At 38.8% G+C, this 27,052-nt stretch overlaps 1 protein-coding gene and 3 long non-coding RNA genes across 10 annotated transcripts in view; 2 read left to right on the top strand and 2 right to left on the bottom strand.

Moving 5' to 3' along the window:
- The window catches only part of LOC136244173 (uncharacterized), a 62,947-nt gene extending 45,617 nt beyond the window's left edge, over positions 1-17,330 (bottom strand). The window contains exon 1 of the long non-coding RNA XR_010695064.1: positions 17,138-17,330. This is a non-coding gene — a long non-coding RNA (uncharacterized lncRNA). The remainder of the gene's footprint in view (positions 1-17,137) is intronic.
- On the top strand, positions 400-11,031 carry LOC136244160 (uncharacterized). Of its 7 annotated transcripts, XM_066035676.1 has the most exons (23): positions 400-1,103; positions 1,160-2,911; positions 2,960-3,037; positions 3,087-3,164; positions 3,213-3,290; positions 3,339-3,416; positions 3,466-3,543; positions 3,592-3,669; positions 3,719-3,796; positions 3,845-3,922; positions 3,971-4,048; positions 4,098-4,175; positions 4,224-4,301; positions 4,351-4,428; positions 4,477-4,554; positions 4,603-4,680; positions 4,733-4,810; positions 4,859-4,925; positions 5,963-6,127; positions 9,064-9,106; positions 9,158-9,340; positions 9,665-9,699; positions 10,306-11,031. In XM_066035676.1, the coding sequence occupies exons 2-23, from the start codon at positions 2,286-2,288 to the stop codon at positions 10,927-10,929; spliced, it is 2,913 nt and encodes a 970-aa protein (XP_065891748.1). In that variant the 5' UTR covers positions 400-1,103; positions 1,160-2,285; the 3' UTR covers positions 10,930-11,031. The 7 variants fall into 7 exon arrangements, with proteins under 7 accessions (XP_065891748.1, XP_065891749.1, XP_065891750.1 ...); XM_066035677.1 differs by lacking the exon at positions 4,351-4,428; XM_066035678.1 differs by lacking the exon at positions 4,477-4,554.
- LOC136244171 (uncharacterized) lies at positions 9,017-13,522 on the bottom strand. Its single transcript, XR_010695062.1, has 3 exons — positions 13,329-13,522; positions 10,087-10,207; positions 9,017-9,997 (listed from the first exon to the last, which is right to left on the bottom strand). It is a non-coding gene; the product is annotated as an uncharacterized lncRNA (long non-coding RNA).
- A 10-nt stretch (positions 17,331-17,340) lies between the features above and the next one.
- LOC136244174 (uncharacterized) overlaps positions 17,341-27,052 on the top strand; it is a 36,613-nt gene continuing 26,901 nt past the window's right edge. The window contains exons 1-2 of the long non-coding RNA XR_010695065.1: positions 17,341-17,451; positions 17,506-17,582. This is a non-coding gene — a long non-coding RNA (uncharacterized lncRNA). The remainder of the gene's footprint in view (positions 17,452-17,505; positions 17,583-27,052) is intronic.

The following is a 27,052-nucleotide window of genomic DNA, read 5'->3' as shown; positions in this document are numbered from 1 at the left end:
ATAATTTACAGCCAGTTTCAAATACATCTCTATAACACACCTTACATCTCCAGAGCTTCTATCTTGTTCCCTACAAACGTTTTTAGTAACCTCGCTCTCTTTAATTCCTCTGTTACTTCAATATGGTATTGTCCAGCCTTTATACAAGAAAAGAACTCACTGAATGTCACGATTTCTTCGTGGAAATCCACAATAGTCCACGGAACTATCACCCTTCCTAATACAATTGTAACTTGCACGCTTATGTACATTTGTACAGTTTCTTGTGTAAACAATAATAGTCTAACTAAACAACATAGCCACGTGACAAAGAATATTCTCGAACATATAGCAGAAATCACCGTAAGAACACGGAAATATTTCGTATTTCTAAATACTAATTACAATATTAATTACCAATGCGGGAAAGTAAAGTGGTATGCGGGTCGGCTACGCCAGACTAGTATGCGGGCGGGTGACGGGAAACAAGGAATTAATAAACGGAGTGTCTATATCCACCGGTGTACCGGTTATTCTTAGAGCCACGTACATCTTATTTCCACCGGTGCCTCATAGGATTATCTGCTGATGGGCCTGCGCCTGTCACTTGATCACGTGATTAAACCATGTGTGTCGCAGACTCACCACGTGTCGATTTGCACGCATCATGGCAATTGGCGCCCAATTTGACACTTTACAGCAGTGCTCCGCACGTGTCATGGTGTTTGGCGCCCAATTTGACACTTTTCAGCAGTGCTCCGCACGTGTCATGGTGTTTGGCGCCCAATCGGACACTTTTCAGAGCTGTACTGAGAACTTGTAATGGAGGTTGGCACCCAATTCGACACTTTTGAACAGTTTCATACGGCATTGGACGATTTAAAGCAAAATGGTTACCATCCGCTACGTGTGTATAACAGTCAGAGTGCTGAAGATTACAACAAGCAGAGGAAAAAGAAGAAGATAATTACTGACCTTGTAGATGTTGAGAAAATAAAATACACATATTATAGTGTTGTGTGTGTACACTATGGAGACTCAAGAAGTCGTGGAAAGAACATTAGACCTAACCAGCGCACTTTTGCTATGAACTGCAAGACAAAGATAACTGTATCTTATGACAGGTAAGCACTACATTAATTCGCACACAATGCTGTCATTTATGTAATCATTACTGCAGTCTTTATAAAAAGTTGTGCGTACGTCATTGTCACGTTGAGCATACTCATCGAGTGGGTCCTGCAATATTTGCACATTATCCAGTCAATAGAAGGTTGACTGCAGTAGAGGAAGCCACAATTTCTGAGATGCTGACTGTGAAACCCAATACCAAACAAGTGAAAGAATTAGTTGAGAAGAAGTTTGGAAAATGTGTGACCCTCAAAGACATCAGTAACCTAAAGACAAAGGTAAAAGAGCAAACCCGAAAAGGTCTTGAGGAACCACAACTGCTACTCAGTACACTCCAAAATATTACCACTACCCAGGATGCCCAAGCAGGAATTGTGGTAGATGAGAATAATATCCTTGAAATTTGTTATTTGCAGACAAATCACATGACTAAACTGTTTGATAGGTTCCCGGAAATCATGTTCATCGATGGCACCTACAATGTAAATGGTCATGGAATGCCATTGTACTGCGTCATGGTGGAAGATGGGTATGGGCATGGGCGAGTTGTGTACTACGCTGCCACTACAGAAGAAGACACCTTGCACCTCAGGAAGATCATGCAGTGTTTCAAAGAAAGGAATCCAAAATTTTCTTTAACACAGGTTGTTGTGATAGATAAAGATTTTGCTGAGTGGAAGATGCTTACACAGGAGTTCCCGAATGCTGTTGTGCTATTTTGTCAGTGGCATGTCCTGAAGGTTTTATTTAAGCAACTTAATGATGCAGGCGTAGAGAAAGCGCAACGTGAAGTAGCTAGGAATGCTATTAGAAATGTAATGTATGCAACAGATGAGGAGGATTACAACATCAAGAAGCAACAACTATTTGATGCCACAAATGCTGAGTTTAGGAAGTACTTCCTAGAGAACTGGGAAAGTTGTGTAAAAGAGACCAGTACATGCATTTTGGGAACACAACCAACAACCGGCTTGAGTCTCACAATCAAAAACTTAAAGATGTCACCTTGCGTACCTCCACTCTTTCTGAAATGTTTAATAACGTTGTCCTGTTTGCTCAAACGTGTGAGTCTGAATACAAGCACTCTACATTCAATGAAGAATTTAAAGTAATGAAATCATCTTCTCACCAGAGTATTGAAGGCTGTTCAGAAGTTGAAGCGATATGCACTCAGTATGCTTCAAATAAAATCTCTTGAGCAAATGAAGCTTGCTACATCAGTCAAATATGTTTTTTCCCAAAGAGAAGGGATAGTAGAAGTCACTAGTCCAAACAAATCAGTGTACTTTGTCAAACCTAGTGATGATATCACATGCACTTGTACTTTCTACAAAACAATGTTCATGCCATGCCGTCATATCTTTGCTGCAAGGCGTCTTCTACAATTACCGCTATTTCAACTCAGTATGGTACCACAGCGTTGGATAAAGCAGTATCAATTGTCTATTGAAGAAGAAAGCCATGTGCAAAGTAATAGCCAGGCACCTGATGTGAAGATTTCCTCGTTTACAAGAAAAGCACTAGCTACATGTACGTTGTCTCGTAGCCAGAAGTATAATAAAATGATGAGTTTGTGCCAGAAATTAGCTACAGCTGCTTCGCTTTGTGGTATGCCAGACTTTAGAAAGAAATATGAAGACATAGAAAACATTGTGCAGCATTGGGAACAAAATGGAGACTATACAGTTACCAGACAAATAATGGATGTGTCTAATGGACCTGGCTATGACCAAGGCTCTTGTCCTGCTTTTAGTGGTGACATCACTACACTGGAATGTGTTAGTACAGCTAATGGACCTAGGTATGGTAATGTTAACAGAACTTGATCATTATAAATTGTCCTTTCTAGGAATGAACCAAGCTCTCGTCCTGCATTTAGTGGTGACATCACTACACTGGAATGTGTTAGTATAGCTAATGGACCTAGGTATTGTAATGTTAACAGAACTTGGATCATTATAAATTATCCCTTATAGGATTGAACCAAGCTCTCGTCCTGCATTTAGTGGTGACATCACTACACTGGAATGTGTTAGTACAGCTAATGGACCTAGGTATCGTAATGTTAACAGAACTTGATCATTATAAATTATCCCTTATAGGAATGAACCAAGCTCTCGTCCTGCATTTAGTGGTGACATCACTACACTGGAATGTGTTAGTATAGCTAATGGACCTAGGTATGGTAATGTTAACAGAACTTGATCATTATAAATTATCCCTTATAGGAATGAACCAAGCTCTCGTCCTGCATTTAATGGTGACATCACTACACTGGAATGTGTTAGTATAGCTAATGGACCTAGGTATTGTAATGTTAACAGAACTTGGATCATTATAAATTATCCCTTATAGGATTGAACCAAGCTCTCGTCCTGCATTTAGTGGTGACATCACTACACTGGAATGTGTTAGTATAGCTAATGGACCTAGGTATGGTAATGTTAACAGAACTTGATCATTATAAATTATCCCTTATAGGAATGAACCAAGCTCTCGTCCTGCATTTAATGGTGACATCACTACACTGGAATGTGTTAGTATAGCTAATGGACCTAGGTATGGTAATGTTAACAGAACTTGGATCATTATAAATTATCCCTTATAGGATTGAACCAAGCTCTCGTCCTGCATTTAGTGGTGACATCACTACACTGGAATGTGTTAGTACAGCTAATGGACCTAGGTATCGTAATGTTAACAGAACTTGATCATTATAAATTATCCCTTATAGGAATGAACCAAGCTCTCGTCCTGCATTTAGTGGTGACATCACTACACTGGAATGTGTTAGTATAGCTAATGGACCTAGGTATTGTAATGTTAACAGAACTTGATCATTATAAATTATCCCTTATAGGAATGAACCAAGCTCTCGTCCTGCATTTAATGGTGACATCACTACACTGGAATGTGTTAGTATAGCTAATGGACCTAGGTATGGTAATGTTAACAGAACTTGGATCATTATAAATTATCCCTTATAGGATTGAACCAAGCTCTCGTCCTGCATTTAGTGGTGACATCACTACACTGGAATGTGTTAGTATAGCTAATGGACCTAGGTATGGTAATGTTAACAGAACTTGATCATTATAAATTATCCCTTATAGGAATGAACCAAGCTCTCGTCCTGCATTTAATGGTGACATCACTACACTGGAATGTGTTAGTATAGCTAATGGACCTAGGTATGGTAATGTTAACAGAACTTGGATCATTATAAATTATCCCTTATAGGATTGAACCAAGCTCTCGTCCTGCATTTAGTGGTGACATCACTACACTGGAATGTGTTAGTACAGCTAATGGACCTAGGTATCGTAATGTTAATAGAACTTGATCATTATAAATTATCCCTTATAGGAATGAACCAAGCTCTCGTCCTGCATTTAGTGGTGACATCACTACACTGGAATGTGTTAGTATAGCTAATGGACCTAGGTATTGTAATGTTAACAGAACTTGATCATTATAAATTGTCCCTTACAGGAATGAACCAAGCTCTCGTCCTGCATTCAGTGGTGACACCACTACACTGGAATGTGTTAGTATAGCTAATGGACCAAGGTATGGTAATGTTATATAACAGAACTTGATCATTATAAATTGTCCCTTACAGGATTGAATCAAGCTCTCATCCTGCATTCAGTGGTGACACCACTACACTGGAATGTGTTAGTACAGCTAATGGACCTGGGTATGGTAATGTTAACAGAACTTGATCATTATAAATTGTCCCTTATAGGAATGAACCAAGCCTTCATCCTACATGCAACAACCATAGCAGTGCTAATACATGCCAAAGTACTAATGTAAGTCAGTTAGTGTAGCACACCCTCAGTTCTCAGTATACATTGAATGCACACCAGAGGAGGTTGGACACATTCATGTGAGCTGTACATTTTCATTAGAAAACAAGACAATTTGTATTAAAACTATAGTGCAATTGAAAGTTTATGTATTCCTAAATCTAACAGCATGGTGAACCCCAGTGAACCCTGCTAATTTGGCCGGTAACAAAGCCAAAGTTTGAAGCGCCAATATAAAGAATTATGCAAAATCTGTTTTTATGAGCAGGGTAATACAGCGACCTCAGTGTAATGCAGCGAAGGGTCATTGTTTCATTGTAGAAAAACGTATGTGACAAGTGTGGTGAAAATTGTATGAATTAAATTGCAATTTATTAATTTCACCCAAAATCTCGAGTGCTTTATGAAAACAACGTACATAGCCTTGAAGCCTACGTGAAGGATGATCTGATTATCTAATGAACTCCATCGTTTTTCAGTTTAGTATTGCGACTATTGAGGATCACGTGAAATACTAGTGCAAAGAATGCAATTAAGAGCAATATATTTAAGTAGCGCTTAATGCGTGTCCAACCTCCTCTGAATGCACACATTATGGATTTTTCCATATGAAAATTGTAGACACCAGTCTGGTCATAAGGTGCATGTAGTTATCATTTTCAAAGGAGCTTTTTGTAAAATTTACTATGTTTAACACGTTCTTATGCATTACCTTGCCCAGAGTTTCTGCTAGGAGAGCAGTATTTGCATCCACATTGTTCTGCTAGCTTTTTGAATAGCCAACTTATTCTAATAGTCTGTCTTGATAACTAAAAGGTGATGGCAGTGAGTTAGGTGGTAGACAACATGACACGTGTACTTGGATGTTTTTAGTTTGTTTTGCTGCTCCCAAATATCTTAACATTTGCTTCAACACATGCACTTAACAAACTGGTGTCTACCACAAGTATATGCATCATGTGTGCTCAATAAGCATATGAACCTAAAACAACCAGTACCGCAATGCTATACTTTAGACACTCCTTTTATTTCAATTTCAGCATGGACTGTCTTTATCAATGCTGGCAACATCGATGAAGGTAAAGCCACGTATTAAGACGCGCGGGAGACCAAAACACAGTGGTACAGTTTGGTGTAAGAAGAGGAAAGTTATGAATTCTGAAAATATCCCACCTACAAAAAGGGTGAAATCCAGCACAGAAGACGTAAGTGTTAATTATATTTATTAACAGCATGTGCTCTCAGTTACTATAATTATTTTGGGAGTATTTAAGTGTGTACACACCCAACCAAGTTAGCCAAATGTTTTAATAGTAAATGCAGCAAGAGTAAGTACTCCCTCCATAAACTCTGGAGTAAACTTAGCAGTCAGGTGAAAGGTTGGTATAAACAGTGGACCTAGGGACTGAGTACCTGGGACCAGGGGACCCGCAGGAACCCAACTTTTCATGGAATTTTTATACTTTACAATGTTTATACACTCTATACTTGTACTAGATATCTTTGGACGTCTCAACATGTAGTCTTGCATAGCCAATCCACTTTTTCTTTGTCACACTGAGTACCTAACGTGACAGAAATTGTAAGCGCCACTGAAAAAGAATCTATTACATCAAGTTTAGAAACTGTGAGCAAGCAAAATAGCTTCAAGCGATCGCTGCAAGTTACCAGCAGCTCGACAAGCACTGAGATTTCATGTGTCATGTACTGCTTGCATAGACCACTTCTTCACACCTGGGGTATTAATCGAAGGCTTTAAATTCTTACAAGGCTTTGATTTTGTGCATCACATGACACATGAAATCTCAGTGCTTATTGAGCTGCTGGTGACTTGCAGTGATCGCTAGATGCTGTTTTGCTTGCTCACAGTTTCTAAACTTGACGTAATAGACTCTTTTTCAGAGGAGCTTATAATTTCCATTGTGTTAGGCAGTCTGTGTGACGAAGAAAAGTGGATTGGCAGTGCAAGACTACATGTTGAGACTTGCAGAGGTATCTGGTACAAGTATAGAGTGTATAAACATTGTGAAGTATATAAGATTTCGCGAAAAGTTGGGTCCCTGCGGGTCCCCGGGTCCACTGTTTATACCAACCCAGTATTGCTTGGAAGCATCTATTTTGTGTCAACAATGGTAAAACTGGTCTGTAGAAATGTAACCACCTGAGCAAAGAAACCAGACCCATTTGCACGTTCCTCAAACTCCATGTTATAGAATCCTTGTTATCTATTGTAATTATGAAAGAGTGGAATCCAAATGTTTCTTCAGTCTTGTATGATGAATAATTTAGGAGTGCACTTATGGAAAAGCTAGAAATTTGATTTTCACAGCAACAATATGGGAAATAATTTACAAGCGCTCACTTAATCATAACTCACAGATGAAACCAGCTGGACAGACGGGACTTGAGTTAAAATTTTCACTACTTTTATCATAGGTGATGAACACCACATGGCATACATGTAGTAACTGGTTACTTAACGATACTTACTAGGTAACTGTTGCCAAAATAAATGTACTTATGGGCTATAGCAATGGTTGCTAAGTGTGGTTGTCTTTTGAAATGACTGTTTTAAAATGTTTTTGCTTAGCAACTATCTAGGACGGTGTCTGTCCAGAACCCATGTTAGCAAAAAAGCAGCCTGTGTAAGAGATATGAAGGCTGTATAAGACCTGTAATTACTTTCTGGGTAAGTAAGATTTGCTTCTAGGTGGGTTGTTCGTGCCAGCTTAAAATATGGGTGAAGCAAATTCTTGAATACTTGTGAAAGCCTTTCACAATGAGCTGTACAGGATTAGACCCTTTTTGTGGTGGATTTGGTGGATTTTTGGAGGTGTCTAAGTTACTTAGACCCTTTTCATGTTTATTACGCGCACCCGGACTGGCGCATCGCCACCTGAAAATTAATTTTAAACCCGTAACTGTTGTTAAGGGTGGAGTAATGGCTTGTTTCTACTAATGAATGCTACATTTCTCTTTTACAAGCAGCTGTCAACAATGTTAAGGTACAACAACTACATAAAGGGTCTAAATAACTTAGACTTCAGACCACAGGGGTCTAAGTAATTTAGTAACCCTCAGGCCCTGTAGTAGCGCCTTCGCTCTTCGCTCCGCTCAGGTGCCACACACAAGACCATCAGGTTACTAAATTACTTAGACCCCTGTGGTCTGAAGTCTAACTATTACGTAAAACAACCGGAAAAAGGAGTATCTAGCCTAGTAGACTACAAGGAATAACAAATTTATTTGTGGTGAAAGGGGCGTGTCCTGTGCTTATGCAAATGGAAATGAAGGGCAGCCTTGTGGCTTTCCCAGTTTCTCTAAAGAATTTGTATCGGGAAACACGATAGGCAGATTATAAAATACTCCTGTGCATAATTTGTAGTTTGAAGTGAGTTACAGCAATGAAATTCATGCAATACAAATAATTTATGAATAACCAAATAGATTACACTAAAAAAAATCTGTCTGAATGCTTTCCAAATAGGAACCTTTAAGAAGGCTAAAGCCTGTGAATACAGGGAGTCAAATGCTACTTAACCAGCAGATAAATAGCACTGTAAACTGTATACATGATTGATAAATTGCATTTAACGCTTGATATAGTGTGAGATGTACTAGGACTATTCCAAAGGGTGATTTTCGTCATGTATGGTATTTCTAGGCTGGTTTTTCATGGCCTTGTTTTTCCAGGCATACTCCATTTTAAGGGCAAGACCTACTTGAACAGTACTACTGTACTGTTTCATACAGTGGTTGTAGCAAACCCACATTTGTTTCTTAGCTGTTTGAAGCTTGCTTAGGGTATATCCTAAGTGTATATGGCATCCACGGCATGGCATCCACCCATCCTTTGAAATGTTTTCTGCAATGAAAATAATCTCTATGGAATAATCCTAGTGCATCTAGCATCAAATCGACCAGAAGATACTTACAAAAGTAATTTAAAAGAAATTTCCCTGACCAAAATTTAATAAGTTTATAAACTTTCAACAAAGATTAGAGACATTAGTTTGCTCCATAAATTTTTGTATAAGTATTGGTCAGTTGTGGTTACTATCTTCACCTGGTAATTTTCATCATTTAAGCACCATGTCAGCAAGGTATGTGTAAAATTAGTCTTATTAAATTTTTTTTACAGAACACCCTGGGAAGACACCCCCCAATAGAAAATAAGACAACATGTAAGGAAGCACATTCTGTATGAAATACTTGACACTATTATGTACTGACAGCAAATCGAAAACGAACTCGCTGTGGCAAGTGCAGTGGTTGCAAGCACCCAAACTGTGGAACGTGCCCTGAATGTTTGGATATGAAGCAGTTTGGGGGACAAGGGCGAAAAAAGAAGGCTTGTAGCATGAGAAAGTGCTCAGCCCAGTCAGTTGAAACCATGACCTCTGCAGTTCATGGCACAGGTACATACATATGTATGTTTATGTTTTTACTCAGAAAGGATGGGCATGTGCATGAGAGCACAAACATTTGTATTGAAAGAAGTGGACACCGCCAACACGTCTTCACAGAAGCGAGAAGCCTTTTCACTTGTTTTTATTTGGATTCTATAGTTTTTCACAACTAAATGTAATATCATGGCTATTGCCAAGACTTCTTATTATGTCATCTTTATGTTCCCATTAGTAATATGGAATTAACTGTAAAAAATCGTTGTGCTTATAATAGTGTCCATCCTCTCTGACTTTTACTTTACCCCATCCAATTCATTTTATTCCAATTAACAGACATCTCTCAAAAAGACAATAAGAAATTGTTAGAAGTAAGTGTGTAGATAAAATAATATTAATAACAAATGTGACTGAATTTTTTACAAAACCGTCAATGTACGCACTACATTACTTATGTAATAAAACAGCGTTTAAAAACAATTGGTAAAAAACACAAGTTCTACAAAAACAACTTACACAAGTATTTATCGCCTCACTAGTTAGTGAATTAACACTCTACTCAACTAATCCTGGGTACCATTGGGTTCGCCTGTCCACTGGGAGTTTGGAAAGCTCTGTTTCATCTCCGTACACAGATTAGTTTCCAAATACATCTGTTTGTTTACATTGCTGTGAAAAAAAAATTTACTGACGATCTTTGCTCAGTGAATACACCTCCCTTATGGAGCACAGACGTATATATTGAACACTAACTATACCTCAGTAGATTGACAAATTCATGGTGAACGTTTCAACTTCATACATCATTGCATCAGTAAGTTATGATTGTACACAGCTCAACTTACGAGGCTGAAACTTGGCAAGCCCCTTCATCTGTCCCTATAGATAACATAGAACCAATAAAATAAAATTTTAAAAGTGTGTGTACATTGACGGTTTTGTAAAATTGGGTCACAAATGTATTCAATGATGTTTAGAAACCTGTAGGCACAACAAAGTTGTCACTTGCACCAGAATCCAGTAGTCTAGCTAGTTTGGTCTCCGAGTCGAAGCCACCATCATCAATACTAACAAACATTACAGATTTCTTGAAAGATCACAATCGTAAAGTCCACACTGTGGCTGCTGATGGCAACTGCATGTATCGTGCTTTGTCTCATCAATTGTGTGGCAGTGAGGAAAATCATTTTTATCTACGTAGTTTGTTACTGCAAGTGGTCAAGGGTAACAGTGATATTTACAGCAAGTACTGGATTGAAGATATGCCTTGGGGAATTGTTTCATTTGACCAACATGTAGAAGACATTGGAAAACCTGGAAGTTGGGGGACTCAAGTAGAACTTCAAGCGTGTAGTGATTTTATTAATCTGGATGTATATGTTTGTTCACACAACGCTTATGGTATCGTCCGATGGGAAAAGAAGGCTATTCCCAAAAATTGGATGAATCAGATTCCCCACAATCTATTTACACCTACAAGATGTAGACACATTGAACTGTCTTTTAGCAACAGCCACTACAACAGCGTTGTTCCCACTCAGGATGAGGTGCCACCACCTACTATCTTAGAGCAACACTGTGATGCTGTTGTGATTGATTAAGTTATATAATACAGTAGCAATGCAGAGAAACTAAGTAACTTCCTTGTATTTCCTTTGCTTATTGAAATGTTATGTTTGGTCATCAAAATATTTACTTTGAAAGATTTATTAGTACAGTGGAGCCTGTGATACTGGTCACCTGAATTAAGTGGTCGTCTTAATATAGCAGTCAAGGGACAAAAGTCCCAACTATCTTCCCATACAAATGCATGCGTTGTGGTCTGTATTGATTGGTCAACTGTCTAATGTGTATACCGGCCAGCCACAAATTCTCTGAATCTCCGTATACATTGTACATACATGTAACTTTGACTCCATGTTTAGCAGTCACTGCCTTATAATGATCAGCTAGTGGTGGTTTGTTCGGTAAACACTTAATGTACCATTGGTATACTGTTTCAATTTACACACAATTGTTATACTTTAATGAACACTTCATGCCTGTCAGGCTTAACATATTTATTAGCCATTGGAAACCAGCTGACCTCTTTTGTAACCGTACCACTGATGCTAAGTACTGTTTTATGGAATGTTGTGGTTAGCAGAAGTCTCTTAATATTAATTACGTTTTTTATGATGGTCGTAATCACTAAAATGCTGCTGACCATTTTGTGCAGGTTTCTCTAGCCACCTGCATATAAATGCCATTGATATCTGGTCCCAAGGTTACTGTAACAAACAGGTTCCACTGTAGTGTTGTTGTGATATAGGAAGTTGGTCACATCATTCAATGAATGGAAGTGCTGTGGTACATGAAAACTTGCAAACTACACAAGGCAAACATGGTATTTTTGTAAGCCAGGAGAAGCTTAGTTGCACTGGGGTGACTGTTTGCATTTTGATATAAAATTAAAAATATGCATATTTCAGCTACTTTTAATTAATATCAACACTCAAGCCCACCAGAGAGTCAAGACAACCTTAGAACAGGCTATACTGATTCTAGACATGTTTTAAGATGTAGAGTTTAAAAACTGTTACCCACAAGGACATCAATATGTTAGAGGTAAACTAAATACCTACCGTAATTAATGTCCACTTTGGGATCAAAAAAATCCATGCAATATAGATAAGGCAGCATAGCTAATGCACCTATCAATATTATTGAGCCAGCCACACTCCTTTCTTTTCAAGTAAACGTGGGGTAATAGCAGGTGTTTTGATCCAGTTTGAACCTAAAATTTATTTCTCTCACTGGTAGGGCATTTAAAATTTACTTCAGTGCTGGACACTGTAAAACTGAATAATAATAATATTAACTGGTTGCCTTCTGTAAGGAAACCTGTTTTCAAAAGTATCTGAGAATTAAAGTCAAATCCCCACTGCCCGTAAGTGGCAGTATTGACAGGTATATTAGCACAGTCTAAGCCCTGGTAACTTGGGGGGGGGTAGGACAAGGCCACGTCCACACATAATAAAATCATGTAAGTAGTGAAAATATTCATGTGAGCTGAATAGTCTCTGTTGAAAAAGTAGAGCAAGGGGCTCGATGCATATTTCAGTTCTATTTACAGTAGCTTGTTGTTTGCAATGGTGTGATTCAGTCAGAAAAACACAGCCGTTACAGAGTAATTAGACACACAGTGATGGTGATTAGTGGTGGTCATGACTTTCACATCAACAGAAGCAGTACCATGATCATCAATGATCATAGTACAATAGTTGTTGTATGATTTGTTACTTTCAACAGTTGGTATTACTACATAAAAACTAAATTAAAATATTTTTGTTAGCCTTTCGTTTAGCACTTAGTAGTGCACGTGGTCCTGTCCTATCCCCCCTGCTGGTAACTGGGAGCACAGTTGATCTGCATTCATGTTTAACCGTACATTTATGCACCTGTCATTCATAACCCCCAAGTATGGGGAGATCTGTGCCCAGACCACAAGAGTCTAGTTGCCACACAATAGAAACACTTGACTGGGTTACACAAAGCCATATAACATTACTATGACATCACAGATCACACTTGACATTACTCCCATAATCAAGGCCCATGACTTACTCCATTGGGGATAGGCGGTTTCTGCTTAAGCTGCAAGAGGTAATGTGAATACCATCAAAAACGTCACATGAAATAATATAGAATATGTTAAACGCATTCTTTATTCTGATGGTGACTAATTTGGTCAGTTATAATCAAATTTTTTTCTATTGTGTGTCAAAATTTTTCATTTTGAACCTAATGTTTCATTTCAGTTTACAGATGATGGTAGAATTCCAACAGGGGGTCTAATATAGTGGGTTCAAGGAATTGTCAAATTCCCATCCTGGGAGTATGGGGTTAACAATGATAGGTGCATTATAAACCCTAGGTTCATAGATTTAAATCTATCAGTGGTTTGACATAGGGAGCCACATTTCTGTTACAGTGATGTAAAAATTATGCCTCAACTCACTTAAATAGTCCACCTACAATAACAGAACCAAGTCCTGCAATACCAGTAATCAACACGACCAGAGTCCTGATAATAAATTCAAACCCACAATCATAAGGTTAGCTCTAACTCACCTGTACACCGGTGGCGCGTACTAGTCAGGTACCTCGTTGGGATGGTGATCGTCATCAAAACGTATCTATCTCAACAGCACAATCGAAGTTAATATCCTTTACTATAAAAAGGTACGGATGGTTCAATCGTAGTTATGTGCAAGCGGCGTAATTTTCCCATACTGCGCTATTATTGTTCCGAGTATTGTTCGGAGGCTTGGCGCAACTTAGCGCTAATGGCTACGAGCAACGCTTGCAGGGCTACAATGCCACCAGCGATTGGCTATCGCTTGGTGACAGTAGCCCGACTGTCACTGTCCACCGGTGGCAATAGCCTTTCGTGGCTCTAAGCGCCACCGGTATACAGGTGGCTATAGAGCCGGCCATTAATAAATGCTGGCCTTAAAGTATCTCGATGTTGTTTGACCAGTTTCTGGAAACCACTCAGAAACCATCCTTAAGTATGCCTTATATCATAGATATTATACCGGCCTTACAGGGGCGGATCCAGAGTCTGGAAAGAGGGGAAAGTTGAAGAGCAAAAAAAAAAAAAAAGGTCACAACAATAATAGCTAGTTATCCTTTACCAAATATATTATATCACGTATGTTATTGTAAAATAAAATCCTATTTATAGCTTCCTAAGTAAGCTACACTTCCCCATGAACACTGTGACTGCTTTATTAGAGTGATTGGCTGAATCGCACTTAAACGATACAATTTTTGATTCAGAAGTTTTCCCCAGAAACTATTCTGTATTCAGGAAGGATAGAAATATTCATGGAGGAGGAGTATTTATCCTAGTTGACAAATCCATACCATCATCAATTCTAGAGATAGACTCAACTTGTGAAGTTATCTGGGTCCTTTTACATCTCCAACATTCTCATGACATCATCCTGGGAGCATTCTATGCTCCTCCAAATTCTCCATCATCTGTATGGGATGAGCTTTCTGAAAGCTTAACACAAGTAAGGCAAAAATTTCCAACCACAATGATCGTATTGGGAGGTGACTTTAATTGTCCTGGGGTGGATTGGTCGTCTGGTTCACTTATGGACTCTTACGTAACATTAACTTTCCGAGAATCCTTGATAACACTAGCTCATGATTTTATGTTGGAGCAAACTGTTAATTTGCCAACCAGAGGTAATAACATTTTAGATTTGTGCTTTACCACCCACCCTGACTATATCCATCAGTGTATAACAGTATCAGGCTTCAGTGACCATGAGACAGTTATTGTAGAACTGGCCAATCTTCACAAGAATGTTCAGAAGAAAATATACCTTTATAATAGAGCAAACTGGGATATAATTAGGGAAAAGGTCTCTACAGTTTCAGACATGTATTTAACTTTGAATGAAAATAGCTCTAGAACTGTGGAACAAAATTGGAACTATTCATGAAAACATTCTACAAATCGTTAAAGACCATATTCCAGCTAAGCAAATATCTACATTAAGTCGCTTACCATGGATGACCTCTCAACTCAAAAGGCTGATTAAAAGAAAACAACGTTTGTATAAGCGAGCTAAAAGATTTAAACGCCCTTCTGATTGGAAAGCATATAAAGACATGCAATCCCAAGTACGATCTGCTTTAAAGCAACAGTGCTTTAAATATCTTACTAGTAGTCTAAACTCAGATTGTGACAATAGCAGAAGAAAAACATTTTGGAGGTTTATAAAGTCTCAAAAGCAGGATACAACTGGCATTAGCACATTACAGACACCTACTGATCAAGTAACTACACCCAAAGAAATTGCAGAAACTTTAAATAACCAGTTTAAATCGGTCTTTACAGTAGAGGACTTGGAAAGCATCCCTGAAATGCATGCAGCATCCTCATATCCATCTATAAACAACATTGATATATCACCAAATGGGGTTTTCAAAATACTATCTGAGTTGGATCCCTATAAATCCCCTGGCCCTGATGCTATCTCTGGACATTTAGTAAAACAAACTGCTGCTGAAATTACTCCGATGCTGACCCATCTCTTTCAACAATCTTTGTCCGCTGGTGTGGTCCCTAGACAATGGAAACTAGCACATGTCACTCCCATTTTCAAATCTGGCAAAAGAACTGTCCCACAAAACTACCGACCAGTATCTCTGACATCAATCATTTGCAAAGCAATGGAACATATACTCACAAGTCAAATTATGAAACACTTGGAAGCTCATGATATCTTAGTCCCCTGTCAATTCGGCTTTAGATCAAGGCATTCCTGTGAATCGCAGTTGCTTACTGTTACTGATGACTTTGCAAAAGCATTGAATAATAAACTCCAAGTAGATGTTGGTATACTAGACCTGTCCAAAGCATTTGATAAAGTTCCACATAAAAGACTGCTAAGCAAAATTGAATTCTATGGCATTAGAGGCAAGATTTTACAATGACTAGAGTCTTTCTTGAGCAATCGCTACCAACAAGTTGTCGTCCTTTTCTAATTATTGTAAAGTCACATCGGGAGTACCACAAGGCTCAGTTTTGGGTCCTACCTTGTTCTTACTGTACATAAATGATATAACTGAGGGTATTAGTAGCCAAATGAAACTCTTTGCAGATGATTGCTTAATATACAAAGTTATTCACAGTTCAACAGACCATCAAACACTCCAACAAGACTTGACAATACTGTCAAAGTGGGCAGATAAATGGCAAATGGCTTTTAACATCAGCAAATGTAAGATAATGCAAATTTCTAATCACCATAACAAAAGTTTATTTTCGTATGTAATGAATGGCACCTCACTGGCAGTTACAGAACAACATTTGTATCTTGGAGTAAAGTTACATCACAGACTTTCATGGAAGCCACATATAGATTACATCTGCAATAAGGAAAACAGAGCTGTTGGTTTTTTGCGATGAAATCTACAGCATTGTCCTAGCCATCTACGTGAGCTAGCATATAAACAATTTGTCTTGCCTATTTTAGAGTATTGTTCCCCAATATGGGATCCATATCACCAAACTAACATAAATCAAGTATAGAGATGGTCCAACACAGAGCTGCTCATTTTGTCACAGGTCAACCATGGAGACGAAATAATAGAGACAGCATTACTAATATCCTTGAAAACTTGCAATGGCCTACACTACAAGAACGTCGCAAATCAGCTAGACTAGTTTTACTATATAAAGTACTACATGATTTATTAATTATACCGAACTGTTATCTCCCATTTAAATCTACTGTATTACGGACCCGACACTCACACAACTTTAAACTAGTACCTTACCAACCAAGAATTGATGTATATAAATATTCCTTCCTCCCAAGAACTGTACCAGAATGGAATAGATTAGATGCTGAGATTATTGAGACTGACTGTGTTGAAGAATTTAAGCAAAAATTAGCCCCTTTTATGTATATAGTTAAGTAACTTATCGTAATTGTATATATTTTTATAGTTTATTATTGTAATTGTACATGTGTATATAATTAAGTAACTTGTTGTAATTGTACATACTTATATAGTTAAGTAACTAATTGAAATTGTACACATGTAATTGCACATCAGCATTATACCCCTGGAGGGTCCTGCTGGTTAACAATAAAATAATAAATAAAATAAAATAATTGGTGATTGACTGCTCTATTAGAGTATCTCGATCTTATATACATTTTTTTTAAGGGAGGGGGGGGGGCACGGGGCACGTGCCCCCCGTGCCCCCCCCCCTCCGGGAATCCGCCACTGCCTTACCCATGCATCCACTGCCATTCTGCATGTAACTAGTAGAGTCATGACTGTAGGGCACCGGCAACGGCCAACCCCTATAGATACGCCACGGGTTGACAATCAATGTAGTAGCTATTGCAGCTCCCTGGGATGCTATCATGCAACGAGTAAACTCGCAAGTTATAATCAAAATGATGCACACCTTGTTAATCAATCACGGGAGTTGCCACAAGTCTCGAACCACGTTACTGAGCCACGTGATTTAATTAGCAAGCTGGCGATCTCATCCTCGCTTTCGTAGTGACCAGCCTTGTCAGCCGTGGCTCACTGTCGTTCAGGTTCGCTTTGTGATATTTGTTTGTACGGTATGTTTGACAGTGGATTTCTTTCAGTGCCTCAAGAGGTTAGGGGAGCCAGCGGATCCATGCAGTCTCATGGCGACCATGCAGTAATGCGAGGAACGGAGCAGGTACCAGTAAATCAGTGAGCAGTCAATAAGTGTGTCGCATGGCCTGCCTATTGGCCCAGCGAGACAATTATACAACTGTCGTGCTAGTCGATGGTTTGTTAACTTTGACACATTCCAAAATTATGTCAAGGCCTTAGCAACAATCTTCAATGGGGCATGCCACTATCAATGCGTGTCTATTAAACCAGCATGTCTCCAGAAATTCATTTGAGTGGCCTTTAAATAGCATTATGTGTAGTTAGCCAAATAGTACCTGTTGTGTTAGAAACATGACTTATCAAAACAATTTGAAGTTGCACTGAACAATGGCCATCAAATATTTTGGAAGCATAAAGTGGATCTCTTAACAAATTAGCTGATATGGTGACCAAATCTAAAGGAGTGACATTCATGTGGGTAATAATATGTGCTAGTGTTTCTGTATCCCATGGTGGACACAGCTAATATAGCAGGTGTTTGTTCACTATGGGGTAACATTGTTATTATAAACAGGGTGGTATTTGTGTTGTTGTTCACACTTGTAATTCCAAGGAATAGTAGTCTACTGGTTTTGGTCACATGACAACTTGAACATGGGGGACCACTTTATTGTTCCTGGTCAGAGGAGGTACGACACGCACACGTGAGCGCATATGTTTTGTACAGGGAAGCTATTTCGTGGGGGTATTAAAGAAAAATGAAAAATACGTGCCGGTCGAACTCTTTTCTTATGCTTAATTCAATGGTGCAGTCTACCCCATTCAACCCCAGTGGTTCAGTTTCGATATACACAGCCTATTGGAGGAACCGTCACGTGATGAATAACTAACCGTACGAAATCAAGCCAAGCAGCAAGTTGGGAAGAGAAAACCACTGAAAATCAACTGCACAAGTGTCTACGTAGCTTTGCAGTTCATCAAATCTTGTCTACGGATTGATTTTCCGAAATTTTAATTTTGAAGAATGCAATTACTGTGAATTCTTTTCAATAGCGCTTAATTCGTGTCGTACCTCCTCTGGTTCCTGGTTGTAAAGTTTCTAATGTACCATTTTTAAACAACTATATAATCAAGGATGTTAGATTAGCACAGTGATCCTGATGTGTCAAGGATGTTAAAAGATTAGCACAGTGATCCTGACGTCATAGGGAATAGCTGTCGTTACTTTGCTCCCTGCTGTCCAGTAATGTAGCCAAGTTACTTGTGCATAAATAATAGCCAACAGCTTCTATCAACTGTGCATTGGTTTATTTCCTTGCTCCTGAAAAATTCAACATATCTTCATCTCGTGTGAAAAGTATTGAAACAATTGCATATTGGCTGCATTTTGGCTGAAAGGCTCTTACAATTTTACCATTGGGCCGTACCAAGTTGATTGCTAAACTCCAGTTATCAAAAAATGTAGTTAATTATGTTATAGTTAAAGCACCGCTGTGCGTGTGTACAGAAAATACAGTACGACAGCGTGTGTTGAGAGGCTAAAATAGTACAAGGCGAAGCCAAGTGCTTTTTTTGTAGTCACAAGCAAGGCAGTACTTTAAGCGGTATATTGTACTTCCTGGTTGTTCTGGCTAGGAGCGATTTTCTCTAGTACACAAATCGCCATGATTTTTGGTAATCAGGACATCAGTAAGTGTTTATATAATCTATTAAATATTTTATAGTAGTAGAACGAACTAATAGGATTAGTTTGGCTAGTTGTAGCGATTTACAATGTCCCACATATGATCAATTGTGTTAGTGGCCGTGTTTAATGATCAGTAAGTGTTCATACAATCTATTTCTAGTCATAAAATGAAGTGGTAGGATTATTTTGGCTGGTTTTAGTGATTTACAGTGTCACGCACGTTGGGTTGTTTTCGTAACATTTCTTAAATATATTCTCTGCATAACTGTACTGTATTTGCTCAATGAGTTGCATATCTGTTCTGTATGACTCGTATAGGGTAGGGCTCAAATAATCTGTTTGCAAAACACAACTGCTTTTTTTACGTTTTGTATATTTAGGTGAGGACCCAAATACAGAATAAAAAAAGCGGTTTTGGGACGACCAAATGTGCCACGTGCCGTGTAATGGTACGCATCTAACTGATGTAGCATATGGCAACTACTTGTACTATTAAATTCTCAGTACCATGCAAAGAATACGCTATCTAGGCTAAATGTTATAATACGTACAGTACTAAGGCACTTAATCATTTTTCTGTGGTTGGCTCTAATATCTATGACAAATATAAAGTGTTCATTATTTAGAACTGGTGACCACTAAATGGAAACAATGATCATTAAATAGTGGTACATTCAATCTGTACAAAGTCACACTTATCAATGAAGAGGCCAACTAAAGATCGGCTTCTACCCATACAACTAAACGGTAAATACTACACTACACGATTGTAATGTGATTTTAATGTGATTACTAAAAGTACATTGCTGTGAAGAATGTCACAAATTTATTTATTCATAGTTAGTCAAATTAGTCTAAACAGTCTCTTGGTCATCTTCTTTTTGGCAGAGTCACGTAGGGTCTGGCAGGCTTTTGATATGGTGTTCCTACACTTGCTCCAGACAGCTTTGAAATGTAGTGCTGAGGTATTTGGCACACGGGATCTCACTACAGCTTTTATATACTCCATCTTCTCTTCATCTAATGGTATTTCTGTTGCTGTTTGGCCTTTTTTGGTCTTCCACTTAAGCTGCTCCGTCGGAGAGTATCCCGGTCAAAAATAGCATCACGTGCTAAGGCACCAGCTAATCTTCGTAAAGCTTCCAGACTCTCTCCAGGATAATCACGCACCACTTGCTCTACTGGCTTTAACTTAGGTGGAGTATTGAAATGTGGTGGTGGTGGTACATAACTCTCATTCCTAGTAGATGGTGTAGGTGGAGCTGCATGTTTCCATGATGACTGGGGAGCAGGTTGACCTTGTGGCGATGGTGGTGGTGGTATATTGGGGTGAATGAGTCAACTGGCGATACTGCAGCAAGTGGAGGTAATTCATGTGGCTTAAATGCTTGTAACTCCTCCGTCACTACTGAGCCATGATGGCAAATTTAAGAAGTCCAGCTTGTCATCGTCATCAGTGTTGTCCAGAAGATCTAACAATGTTTCAGGCTTGTTCACTGGTGGCGGCTTGTACACTGGTGGTGGCTTATTTGCCAATGGTGATGGTGTAAATTGTTCCAAGTGTATTGGTATCACTTGGCTGGCAGCTGCTCTGTTTGAAAGTGATGTTGCTGCTAGTGTAGTAGAAATTACCTCTGCACATGTAGGAGGAGCTGGAGTAGTAATTTGGTGCTCTGCGATTTTGGACAACAAACCAATTATTTGCCCTTGTTGCTGAACAAGCTTGTCTTGCTGTTCTGCCAGCTTGTTAAGTACCTCAGTGTTTTCACCTAGAGGGTGTAAGTAAATTATATTAGTCTTGAAATACGTCTTCTTAATCTTGAAATGCGTCTTCTTCTGACATTATTACTTCTGTACATGTGTGCACTAAATTATCAACTCATTATATGAATGTGTGTTGTTAATTTCTTTACAATTCACATGTGTATCTACCTTTTGTTTCTATTTTAGGTATTCCACCGACTTCAAGGACCACACCTGTTGATTCCTTTCCAGCTAAGAATATACAAGTGTGTTACTGCAGTATATACCCCTAACTTGAGTTACGAGTTAATACCTGATTTAGGCTTTTTATTAGCAAAACTTTTTGTGGAGTCCATCTTTGATCCCTTCCTTTTCTTTCCAGTAGTGACTGGAGACACATCACTAGTTGCAGCAGTAGACGTATTTGTCGCCACAGTACTTGCTGTAGCTGCACCTGTTGTAACTTTTTAAAACTTTTTTTCAGAGAAAAAGCTCTCACGTGATTCAGTAGCTGGGTTGATATAGACCACGTTCCAGTGTTTGATTTTCCCTCTCTTGCCCTTCCAGGGAACAGCCTTGCCGTTCACGAGTTCTGAACTATTGTATGGTTCACCTAGGACCTCCGTGTCTATCCACTACTCCTTGCCGTCCTTTTCTTCGAAGAGCTACCTTTGAAGCGCACGACGTATCACTTACTGTTGCTGCCGCTACAAGCCATTGCACGTTTACTGCAAAAGAAAGCACTGGCCACGGGGTGGCTGCTATTTTTATTCCGAGATTGTTTATTACTCTGCATAGCTCCTTCGCGAGGGGTCATTGCATTATGCCAATTCTGGTGCGTGCTTCGCAAAGTGCTAAATTCTAGTGCATGTGGTTTTCACAAGAGACTATTTTACTACGTGAACAACTTCGCGACAACAGGCACTACGCAAAGCCTAGTTGTCGAAAAGATGGGCGTGGTTGAAATTTCGTGCATGGTTATATTTGCCTGTTCAACCGTTTCATGACTGTTCACGAATATAGTACAACTTATTCGCCCTTATTTGCAAACCTTTTAATGCAAAGTACCGTATGGAAACGCAAGATTGGCAGATAAACTACAGCTACTTAATTTTGCTTACTTGAATGCCCAGAGCTTGTGTTAGAGGATGCATCGTGCTTGACACTACTATATATTAAATGTTGAAAGCAAGAAAGATGGTGGATGCACACACACAGCTACGAGTTTAACTGTAAATGGTAGTATTTAATATTTCAATTTTTAACAGCTATTTTGCACGTGTTTCAAGATTGACTAGCAAACAATTCCTGCTTAAAGAATTAACACAAGTTGTTATTTGTAAACAACCATAGAATAATGAACAAGCAATGCAGGTGGGCAAAGTTGATAAGTTCATTTGCATATTCTACACACGTGTAACAATATCATTTCTTTTATAGCAGTATAGCTAAGTTCAATATCTCAAAAGCATGGAAGTTAAAAGCCAAAATTGTCCTCAGAATCAAGAAAGAATTAACTCTAGAAATGTAATGGTTTCTCCAAGCCTGAATATTTATATAAGGCAAGAGTCCAGTTGTCCACTCCTCCAGTTCAGCCCAGTGTTTCTAGCTATATAACCTTTTGCATCTTTGAATACTTATCAGTTCTTGCTTTTATCAGCACACTAACTGTAGTCGTGAAATGAGCATTGTATTCGCTATTTTTATTGATAATAACTGAATGATTATGACCAATTTCAGTTCCAGTACTTGATAAATTTTCATTTTAGTTCCAGTTCTGGTTCCAGTATTTAGGAAAATTAATTATTCTAATTCCAGTTCCGGTATTAAGGAAAGTGAAATTATTGTTCCAGTTCTAGTTCTAGAACTGGAACTAAAATATAATTTGCTGGTACTGGAATTACTTTTAGTTCCAGTACTGAGAACTGGAACAACACTATTTTCATCAGGGATGCTACACCAGTGTGTCTGTCTGTAGCTGTAGTAGAGATATCGATATGCTGTACCATCAACTTACAAGGCACTGCTGCAATCCTTTGTTTTCCATAGCTACTGAACTACCAGTGTCAGTACACTGCAGTAGACTAGTCTAGGATTAGGTCCATGCAGAGTCCATGAGGGTACATGCAATATTTAGCTTATAGCCGACTGTCACAATGACATCACCATACGGGTGTAGCTGGCTCCCTCTTAAGTATTCAACTATAGTCTCCTGTTGCCTTGTGTAGGTGGTATGCACAAAAGGGTACACATACTTTTTCTGAAGGTCATAATATTGCCTTTTACAAAACATTGCTAAATTTAGCACATCTGCCAAATTAGCAATGCTTGTGAAGGTCAGACCGCAGAGAAGTATGGCTACAGCCAACAGCAGAAAGCAGCTGGGGTACGATTTACTGTTGGCTGTGACTAGACCACAACTATGGCACCATTGAAACAAAGTTAGCAGTAAAGACTCGAAAACTATGATTTCTCTGTCTTCAGCTATGCCATCGTCATTCTCCTGAATGGTCTGTTTAGTTACTTCTCTAAATTAGACCAATTCTGATCAGCTATTTTAATTTGTTCTTGTGATAGTTTAATTGATGTCTCTCTCACAATGACTCATCTTGTTCTTGTGCCCTAAAAAGTCAATAGTTGACATACGCATAATAATAATACAAGGAGTCTTACATTGCATCATAATCATCATCACCAAAACTAAAAGTGGCCTGTGCAGACGACACTGGTGGGATGGGGGAAGAAGCACTCAAAATTTTGTATGCCAACATCCATTACTGGTACTGGCTCAGGGTACATATTGTTTTTGTCTGAAATAAAGCTGGTAAATCTGAAGTGTCAGATTTAACAGGATGATACAACACTAAGCGTTAATTAGTTCTCACCACACTTAACTTCCGTATTCTTTGTAGAGGGCTTTGGACTGCTCAAGCTGCTAGGACCAGGTAACAGCTAGTCTATTATGGCACAATTCTCAGCCTTATTTGCTCTGGCCTATCGGTATCTATCAGTTGTACGTACATTTGTTCTGACATCCACTGTTTTAGTGCTCAAACATCCAACTGACGAAGCATGTTTAATTTACTACGGTTAGCAGGTGTACAAAATGAAAACACTGTTAGCACAGAATCGTCGTTTAACTCTTGCCTGTGTGTAAAACCCTCCAGTTTAAGCTTCTTAATAAAGTCATCCTCCTTGAAATGGTGGCTACAAACACGAGCATTGTTGTACACAATCGCTAATAAAATACTGCACATGTCTCATTTTGTTACTCTTTACACAATTGTGCTTGTTTTAAGTGGAAGCCAGTACTACTACTACAAAAAAATCTAAGTATTGTAAATGTATCATTAACTCAGGTTAGCCCATGTGGTTTACAGTAGTATCCAAACATTTTCTATTACCATAATACAGCGATAATGAAAATTTTACAATAACGATAATAATTATCGCACTGCACTACTCCCTGTCTAAGTCTGTGTTGTATTCTACATAGTTCGGTCGAGGAAGAACCCTTAACCATGCAGACCTCCTAAGCACAACATACCCACCTACATTCTGTGAAGGCCAATCACACCGACTACTTTCCCTACTTTCACTTCTATTGACAATAATTAGCCTTCTGGCTATCCGTTTGTTCATTGATCTTTAGCTGCATCTTGGGACCAATGGGCTGTTTCTGTTGGTTGGTTTGCAGAACGAATGAGTAGCAGATTTGTTTTCTGCTTTCTTTCTGATGTCTTCACCATGTGTTTCTTTGAAATGCTTCATGTAAGCCAAAAGTATGGTTCTTTTATTTGTCCATTTGCACAAGCCATCAGTCCATTCTGGGTTTACACTATGAGCACAGTTGTATTGATATCTAGGAGTTACCCTACTGCTCTCTGCTCCAATTACACTATTAGCATACTCTTGCCACCTTTTGGCAGTGATTTCAGCTTCAGTCACTCCTTTAAGTTGGGATTTTCAACCTGTCATTCTCTTTTCACAATGACTAGCAGCATGCATTCAGGAACTTGATTTTTGTAAGAAGCTCTTCAGATGCAGTGCTGCTTGCATGTGATGTAGAGCTGGTTGCATGTGGTGCAGTAGTGTCTGTTGATGTGGTGTGCATGAGAATGTGTAGCAGGTGCACTTACTGATTGGGACACATAAAGGTGGCATGTGATCAAATCACGCAGTCTAGTCAAATCAAGCTCCACCACTTCATCCTCTGTGCTCTACTGTGGATGTTGAACCACAATAACAACAGACAAAAATACTTACTGAAAGTGTCACCTCTACTGCACTTGACAGCCGTGTCAGCTGGTTTCTCAAAAATTTCTCCACATTTTGTAGACGTACAGAACACCCTCACTATGTTCTTGGTTGTCTTCCCCAGTTAGCCTATCATATCAACACATACACATGTTAATGTAATAATTTGCTTATAGATTATGTAGCTCCTTTTACTAGCCCAATATGTATAAATATCTATATACTTGATAGCAGAATTGCCAAAGTTTAAAGCCGGTTACAGATAGAACTTCCTTTCATGCAACTTCAAGGAGTTTGCTCAAACTCCTACTTGACCTTTTCTCAATTGAGCACTCATGCAGGTGCTACAAACACGAGCATTGTTGCACACAATCGCTAATAAAATACTGCACATGTCTCATTTTGTCACTCTTTACACAACTGTGCTTGTTTTAAGTGGAAGCCAGTACCACAGCAAATATTCAAAGTATTGTAAATGTAACATTAACTCAGGTTAGCCCATGTGGTTTACAGTAGTATCCAAAAATTTTCTATTACCATAATACAGTGAAAATGAAATGTTTACAATAACGATAATGATTATCACACTGCACTACTCCATGTCTTAGTCTGTGTTGTATTCTGCATAGTTGGGTCGAGGAAGAACCCTTAACCATGCAGACCTCCTAAGCACAACAGACCCACCTGCATTCTGTGAAGGCCAATCACACCGACTACTTTCCCTACTTTCACTTCTATTGACAATAATTAGCCTTCTGGCTATCCGTTTGTTCATTGATCTTTAGCTACATCTTGGGTCCAATGGGCTGTTTCTGTTGGTTGGTTTGCAGAACGAATGCGTAGCAGATTTGTTTTCTGCTTTCTTTCTGATGTCTTCACCATGTGTTTCTTTTTAATGCTTCATGTAATCCAAAAGTATGGTTCTTTTATTCGTCCGTTTGCACAAGCCATCAGTCCATTCTGGGTTTACACTATGAGCACAGTTGTATTGATATCTAGGAGTTACCCTACTGCTCTCTGCTCCAATTACACTACTAGCATACTCTTGCCACCTTTTGGCAGTGATTTCAGCTTCAGTCGTTCCATTAAGTTGGGATTTCAACCTGTCATTCTCTTCTCACAATGACTGGCAGCATACATTCAGGAACTTGATTTTTGCAAGAAGCTCTTCAGATGCAGTGCTGCTTGCATGTGATGTAGAGCTGGTTGCATGTGGTGCAGTAGTGTCTGTTGATGTGGTGTGCATGATGTGTGCATGAGAATGCAAAGCTGGTGCTTTGGACACATAAAGGTGGCATGTGATCAAATCACGCAGTCTAGTCAAATCAAGCTCCACCACTTCATCCTCTGTGCTCTACTGTGGATATTGAACCATAGTAACAACAGACAAAAATACTTACTGAAAGTGTCACCTCTACTGCACTTGACAGCCGCGTCAGCTGGTTTCTCAAAAATTTCTCCACATTTTTGTAGACGTACAGACCACCCTCACTATGTTCTTGGTTCTCTTCCCCAGTTAGCCTATCATATCAACACATACACGTGTTAATGAAATAATTTGCTTATAGATTATATAGCTCCTTTTACTAGCCCAATATGTATAAATATCTATATACTTGATAGCAGAATTGCCAAAGTTTAAAGCCGGTTACAGATAGAACTTCCTTTCATGCAACTTCAAGGAGTTTGCTCAAACTCCTACTTGACCTTTTCTCAATGGAGCACTCATGCAGGTGCTACAAACACGAGCATTGTTGCACACAATTGCTAATAAAATACTGCACATGTCTCATTTTGTCACTCTTTACACAACTGTGCTTGTTTTAAGTGGAAGCCAGTACCACAGCAAATAATCAAAAGTATTG

The sequence above is a fragment of the Dysidea avara genome, chromosome 14 (genome assembly GCF_963678975.1).
Source record: "Dysidea avara chromosome 14, odDysAvar1.4, whole genome shotgun sequence".
NCBI lineage: Eukaryota > Metazoa > Porifera > Demospongiae > Dictyoceratida > Dysideidae > Dysidea > Dysidea avara.
Note: the sequence above shows the minus strand (reverse complement) of the source record. Positions and strands in the feature narration are given on the sequence as shown.